The following is a 7,591-nucleotide window of genomic DNA, read 5'->3' on the forward strand; positions in this document are numbered from 1 at the left end:
TACCCTTTCCCTTTTTGTAGCCTACCATACACAGTGTGAATTGTGTTAATTAAATGTTAATTAAAACAAATGGCGGGCAAAAACGGCCTGCAACGGACTAAAAGAAGAAATTTGGGGGAAAAAATTGCCCGCAAAGCAAAAATAGTAACAGCTGGCGGCCAAAACGATCCAAAAAATGCTGTCGGGCAAAATTGCCCGAAAGAAACATAACTGGCGGGCAGTACTGGCCCCCAAGAAAAACAATATGACGGTTTGGGGTGTAAGGTATTTCACCCTGCACCCAATGGGGTTTCAATCGGGGATTCATATGCGGGGATTCAACGCGAGGTCGATGGTTTTTTGGCCGATCGGTAGGTCGGTGCGGTTTTTCGCGTCTCAGGTAATTGGGGCAGAGCCTAACTCCCCGTTTGTTCAAGATTCATCTTTTCGGAGCGGGACGGGGACCTCAATTACAGCCCAGTGCTCATCACTATCGAAAATTTTTTTAAAGTTGTTATTATTATTAATATAATATTACTAGTAAACTTCAATTAACTTAGTTAATTTGTAAATTATAATTGTAAATGGTAATAGAGCAAGTGATTGACGCGTACCCCCTCCCTATTTGTGAACGCACTCTTGCGGATTTTGCCATGTTCGTTACGAGTCCGTTTTTCCTCTGAGGAATCCTTATAGGGAAAAAAGGGGATCGCAAAAAAAAATTTGTGGAACCTTCCCAATTTACCAAAGGATACTAGCAATAATTTTGTGTTAAAGGTAAATGAACTAGCTACATTTTAATATTAAATTAAGAGTATTTAATTCTAGAAAACAGCAAAATTTTAATGTTTAACGGTATTGTTTACATTATGTGTAAGGAAAAATGAGCTGCGTTGTAAAAGGGTGTCATCATACCCAGGGCCTAAGACAATGAAAATTGTAAACAATGAGCTGCTCAAAGTAAAATTGAAATTGCCTTCACCCGCCTTATTTGATAAAGAATAGAAACAATAATGGATTAGGTAACGATATACATTTGTATTCAACATTTCATTGAGGAACCACATTCGTATGGAGCGACTAGTGAATGCATAAATATATATCAAGGAAATAGGCCTACTTAATTTGGAACGAGGACTGCCAATGATAAAACAAAATCTAATTGACACTTCATCGAGCTAGATAGACAACACAATTTTAACGATTAATAGTACTTTGGTGGCTCAGTGTAGTAGGATGGGGTTGCACATGTTGTGTAGTAGGCTGGAGCCTCGGTGTAGTAACTGGGAGCAGCGTAAGTAGTATAGTGTAGTACTCTGGCGCTTTTGTGGAGTAGTATTTGGGGGCTTCAGTTTGGTAGTAACTTGGAGCTGAGTAGTACTTGGGTGCCTCGGTGTAGTAGCTGGGAGCAGAATACGTTGTGGTGTAGTACTCGGGAGCCTTGGTGGTGTAGTACTCGGGAGCGGAGTAAGTCGTAGTGTAATGAACGTGAGCTTCGGTGTAGTAGCTTGTGGTAGCATAAATAGGGGCGTAGTATTCAGACGCCTTAGTGGTGTAGTACTTCGGAGCCTCGTTCTGGTAGTAGGTTGGAGCCGAATATTTAGGAGCCTCAGTGTAGTAAACTTGAGCAGCATAAGTGGAAGGGTAGTATTCGGCCTTTTCTATAGCGTAGTACTCGGGGACCGGACCGAAGCGGTAGTGTAGTATTGTGGTGCATCGGTGTAGTAGCTTGGCTTGGCATATGTAGCAGAGTAAACCGGGGCTTCAGTGTAGTAGCTTGGTACCGAGTAGTACTTTGGAGCTTCAGGGTAATAAGCTGGGGTGGCATAGGTTGTTATATAGTAGCTAATAGGCTCGGTGTAGTAAGACGGGGCGGAGTAATACTGAGGGGTCTCAGTGTAGTAAATGGGCTCACTGTAGTGAGACCGAGCGGCGTCAGCAGTGTAGTATAAGTCGGAGCTACGTGGTACTTGGTTGCTTCTGCTTCGGTGTAGTAAGCAGCGGTAGTAATAGTATAGCTGGGGACAGCATAGTACTTGGGGGCTTCGGTGTAGTAACTTGGTGCAGCGTAAGTCGTTCTGTAGTACTCCGGTGCCTTAGTGGTGTAGAATTTGGGAGCCTCAGTGTAGTAGCTTGGAGCTGATTAGTACTTGGGAGCTTCAGTGTAGTAGCTAGGAGCAGCATATGTAGTGGTGTAGTAGGATGCGGTGGTGTAGTATTCAGGCGCTTTGGTCGTGTAGTATTTCGGTGACTTGGTGTAGTAGCTAGGAGCAGCATATGTTGACCGACCAGCAATCCTTAACGTGAATATCAATTTCTCTTTAAAACAATATGCACATAGAATGTTAATTGTAAAACTCTTATTATAATTTTAAAACTAGTTAAACTATCTATTAATTAACCCCGATGTATCCGCTAACTGATTAATTCCAAATGATTTGGCTGACGACATCGAGACAAAGAAAACACAGAAAGATGTGATTTGTGCTGTAACGAATGATTCAATCTTTTCCTTTTCCTAATCGGTAATTGCAAGAAAAAAATCCTTTATTCATTGTCAAATATGAATCGTTGAAAGTTGCTAAAATCTTAAAATTCATGTTTGCATTCAAGTGCCAATCTTACACCTGTGTATCCAAGAAGTAAACCAACGATCAAACATCCTTTGTGGGGCATACGTTGTGATAACTGAGCAGATTGCAGTCGTGAACAAACATTTAGTTAATTAGGCTTGATATGATCTGAGGACGTGCCTTGGGTACGTACGGTACGTACGGTACGTAGGCCTATACGAATACGTTTACTATCACATGTAGGACTATGTCGATGGACATTTTTCCTCACGTAATTTCACTTTAAAAACTCGAGTGTTATTATAATTAAGGCCTTTTACTATTGTTAACGTATAATTAAGAAATAAGCTAATAACGGCATTCTTTAAGCCTCATTAGTCTGCCATTAAGAATTACCATAGGGTCTACTGTACGTCTAGGTGTAAAGGTGTTCCGTAGGCCTATAGGCCTATCGTGAAACAAACTCGATTCACCATGACAAGCTTGTTTTTTACACAAGTTTTATATGCGAATTGTGCAGTCCTAACTTATTGATGTTCAAATAAACGGAATGGAAACTGAACAAGTTTTTAACATTAAATGTTATACCAGATTATAATAAATTTCAATTAAAGCCTAAAACTATCCCGTATTCAGGTAGTTAGATGAGACAATTTCCTATCCAAAAACACAGAAGTAAAGAGAGTCCCGAACAAAAAGAAAAAGTTCTGAAATCATTTTTCATCCGGACCCTGAGACTTTTTTGCAGCAAAATGATTTGTGTTACATAGTGATTAAAGATTAAATGAAGCTTGTTGGAAGTAGGAAAAGGCATTGAATACTGGTTGTTCCCAAAATATTAGGCTTACTGTTGTGATGAAAGGAACTAAAATAAAAATTAGATACAACTGGTTGAGCTATCGACCTGCCACCTAGCGGCAGAAAATTCCCGGTCTTTTAGCGTTCCATTCAGGAACGGTGATTTACATCATACGAATCCTATATTTTATCATTTTTCATGAATAATATTCTTTTTAAAATGTAGGGGAGAGTGGGGGCAATTGATACACTTTTTGGTTTTTTGTATTTCTTGAAAAAAAAACTGAAAAATTTAATATAAAAATTATATAGAATTGTAGCCTATTATCTCAGCTACTAAACGATATTTTTTAAAATGAGAAAAGATTAATTTTAATAGTAGTAAATTGTAAAAAACTGAGGTCGCTTCGAGTGTTTCAATTTCCATGGTAGCAGGGCAATTGAAACGGTGTGTCGACGCAATTGCAACGTGGGTTTTCCCATAAGGAAGCCAACTCCATCTCGTTCAGGGGCCTGAAAGCTGTCAGGCAAAACATGACGACAACTCCTGTTAGGGTTCAGGTCCCTGGCCTCAATTTGCAGCAAGAGATAGGCAGCTCAATTCGCTATACTAGCGCAACTTGCCTTACGCATTCAGTGGCAACTCCATCTCGTTCAGGGACCTGAACCCTGTCAGGCAAAAACACAAAACCCCCGAGCCGTTATTTTTTTGTTTTGTGTTTGTTATTATTTATATTTATCGTTTATTTTTCTTTCTGTTTCTTTTCCGTAATACAATGCCTTTTAACTTTATAATTTTTTTTTCATTTATTAGAATATTACTTAATTAAGCAACGATATAATTTCATTAAAATTACTGTAATAATTGTGAATTTCCACTCATGGGCATTCGGGTAGTGGAACCGGTTCCAAAACCCGATATCATTACTGTATACCCTATTTGACTTGTTTTTTGCAATACATCATAGTTTTATTTATTTTCCTTCACTTGCACACCCATTTTAAGTTAAGGCTGGGCCATATCTTCTAAAGTGGGTATTTTAAACGAAAGAAAACCGCTTGATAAGCACCTACCCGAGTAATGACCCATCAGCTATTTTTCAGGTAGGTAGGTCGGTGCGGTTTAACGTGTCTCGGGTAATCCCTCTATCACAGTACACAAAATTAAAATAGCTTTGTAGGTAACAATATTAGGTCTAAATTAACAAATTTTACAGAAATGGATAGGCGATGATGGGGGCTATCCACTTCCGTAAAATTTTTACTTAAAAAATACCTAACCGAGTAGTAAACCGATTGGATATTTTTGTCGGTGTGGTTTGACGGATCGTGAACTAAATTAATTATAATCGGTAAACCATAAGCTCTATATTTGAAAAAAATTACAGGAATGGATAGCTCTTGATTAGATCAATCCATTTGTGCAAAATTATCGCATTAAAAAATTTTACTAGGGTAGTAAACCGGTTTACAATTTTTTTTAAGGTCGGTGTAGTTTCACGGGTATCGGGTAATCCCCACCTCCCTGATTTATGTAAAACTTAAATAATTTTTTTGCGGAAAAACTATAAGTCCAAATTAAATAATATTTACAGATATCAATAGCCCTCATCAAGATCTATCTATTTCTTATAAAAATTTTGAACAAATATTCATAGAAAAAAAAATTGAAAAAGGATTATATTTTTTACTTTTGTCAATAGGGTCGAGTATATCCATAGAGCGCAAAAACTATAAAAAAACGTCTTGTCTCAAGTTTTTTGTTTATGAATATTTTTTCATAATTTTTACAGAAATGGGTAGCTTTTGATGAGGGCTATCGATATCTGTAAAATTTATTTAATTTGGACTTATAGTTTTTCCGCAAAAAATTATTGAAGTTTTACATAAATCAGGGAGGAGGGGGTTACCTACCCGTGAAACCGTACCAACCAAAGCAAAATATTGTAAATCGGTTTACTACCCTAGTAAAATTTTTTAATGCGATAATTTTGCACAAATGGATTGATCTAATCAAGAGCTATCCGTTCCTGTAATTTTTTTCAAATATAGAGCTTATGGTTTACCGATTATAATTCATTTAGTTCACGATCCGTCAAACCACACCGACAAAAATATCCAATCGGTTTACTACTCGGTTAGGTATTTTTTTAAGTAAAAATTTTACGGAAGTGGATAGCCCCATCATCGGCTATCCATTTCTGTAAAATTTGTTTATTTAGACCTAATATTGTTACCTATAAAGCTATTTTAATTTTGTGTACTGTGATACAGGGATTACCCGAGACACGTTAAACCGCACCGACCTACCTACCTGAAAAATAGCTGATGGGTCATTACTCGGGTAGGTATTTATCAAGCGGTTTTCTTTCGATTAAAATACCCACTTTAAAAGATATGGCCCAGCCTTAACTTAAAATGGGTGTGCAAGTGAAGGAAAATAAATAAAACTATGATGTATTGCAAAAAACAAGTCAAATAGGGTATACAGTAATGATATCGGGTTTTGGAACCGGTTCCACTACCCGAATGCCCATGAGTGGAAATTCACAATTATTACAGTAACGAAATTATATCGTTGCTTAATTAAGTAATATTCTAATAAATGAAAACAAAATTATAAAGTTAAAAGGCATTGTATTACGGAAAGGAAACAAAGAAAAAATAAACAATAAACATAAATAATAACAAACACAAAACAAAAAAATAACTAGCGGTTTTGTGTTTTTGCCTGACAGGGTTCAGGTCCCTGAACGAGATGGAGTTGCAACTGAATGCGTAAGGCAAGTTGCGCTAGTATAGCGAATTGAGCTGCCTATCTCTTGCTGCAAATTGAGGCCAGGGACCTGAACCCTAACAGGAGTTGTCGTCATGTTTTGCCTGACAGCGTTCAGGCCCCTGAACGAGATGGAGTTGAAGGAAGCTTCTTCATACCCACATAAAATGAAAATCACGATATCTCAGCAGCCACAACTGCTAGTGTGATGAAATTTTACCATTAGGTACAATGCAATTTACAGATTTTTAAAATATGCTTAAAGTAGATCGTAATTTAGTTTAAAATATTTAAATAATTAAATTTTAAAAAACCCATTAAGCAACATGCTTTTTTAATAAATCCCAAACAGCGAATACAAGTATTATAGTTGTGTTAACATGATGATTTACATTTATTGAAATGAATTACTTCAAACACTTGCAAAAAAATGCAACCACTCGCAGACAGGGAATATAAACAAAGTGTTTCAATTGCCCTGCCATAGAGGCAATTCACATCGCGGTTTCGCGTGTCAATTGTTTCGATGTCCGCCATTTTCTCTGGTTGTTTATGTCATGTTTTGCGTTGTTTGTATTGGCTGAAAGTGTTATTTCCCAATACAAAGTGGATTTTGTGAATCAGTGTTTAATTTTCTTTAATTTTTTTTTGTCAGTTAATTGCTACGTATCTTGGTTAGTATGTGTAGCAATTTCTGTTTCCAGATCACATTTCTTGTATTTTTAAAAAAATCTTTTCTGTAGGGCTGTCATGGGTTTTCAATATTGTTGTGCCCCGGGTTGCAAAAACAAATAACATTAGAGTTTGTAATGCACATTTTGTTCTAGGTAAGTCTCGACAAATTTATTAATAGTGAATGTGTCTATCTAATTCTTCTATTTGAAATCACACAGGAAAACCTTTTTAGTACACTGGAGAAACACACCCAGACTGGGCCCCATCCCTGAATCTTGACAAAGTGTATGTTAACGCTAAGTCAGCCATGGATAGAGAGTCAAGAAGAGTAATTTTAAATGTTCAAGAGGTAATACAAATTATGAAGTATAATTTATTCATACGTTATGACAACAAAAAGTTATATGTTATAGTAATGTTACAAATAAACAAATGAAGAGTAATAACCTTCGCTTTCATCAACAAATTTTTGTTTAAAAGACTGATTGCACAAAATGATCCAATTCCCCCATCGATAAATCTCTTGTAGGTCTCAAGGCCCTTGTAAGCCTTTAAATCTTCATGCGTGTATGGAGACTTGGAACATAGCAGGTAATTTACCAAATCAAGATTGGTTACCAGTGGCATTTTTCCTGCGATGCTAAGTCCATTGCACCAATACTCTTCGTGAATTGTATAGGGGCAATCACAACCTACTATTAATAGGTTTGCTGCATACTTACGTTTATCTTCTGACAGCCCTACAGAAAAGATTTTTTTAAAAATACAAGAAATGTGATCTGGAAACAGA

The 7,591-nt window shown here is 36.9% G+C and overlaps 1 protein-coding gene across 1 annotated transcript; it reads right to left on the bottom strand.

Annotated features, from left to right (window-relative positions):
* Positions 1 to 1,176: 1,176 nt before the first annotated feature.
* Positions 1,177 to 5,069, bottom strand: LOC116935891 (extensin-2-like). The gene is made up of 5 exons (XM_045167472.1): positions 5,042 to 5,069; positions 2,130 to 2,298; positions 1,864 to 2,057; positions 1,655 to 1,795; positions 1,177 to 1,601 (listed from the first exon to the last, which is right to left on the bottom strand). The coding sequence occupies exons 1-5, from the start codon at positions 5,067 to 5,069 to the stop codon at positions 1,177 to 1,179; spliced, it is 957 nt and encodes a 318-aa protein (XP_045023407.1).
* Between the last annotated feature and the right edge of the window lie 2,522 nt (positions 5,070 to 7,591).

The sequence above is a fragment of the Daphnia magna genome, unplaced genomic scaffold (assembly GCF_020631705.1).
Source record: "Daphnia magna isolate NIES unplaced genomic scaffold, ASM2063170v1.1 Dm_contigs202, whole genome shotgun sequence".
Classification (NCBI taxonomy): domain Eukaryota; kingdom Metazoa; phylum Arthropoda; class Branchiopoda; order Diplostraca; family Daphniidae; genus Daphnia; species Daphnia magna.

Coding starts and splice junctions, on each gene's coding strand:
- LOC116935891 (XM_045167472.1), bottom strand. CDS start 5,069: ATGGATATACTCGACCCTATTGACAAAA. Junction 2,058..2,129: donor TACTACACTGAAGCTCCCAA/GTACTAATCAGC, acceptor GGAGTACTACAG/AACGACTTACGCTGCACCAA. Junction 1,796..1,863: donor TACTACACTGAGACCCCTCA/GTATTACTCCGC, acceptor ATGCCACCCCAG/CTTATTACCCTGAAGCTCCA.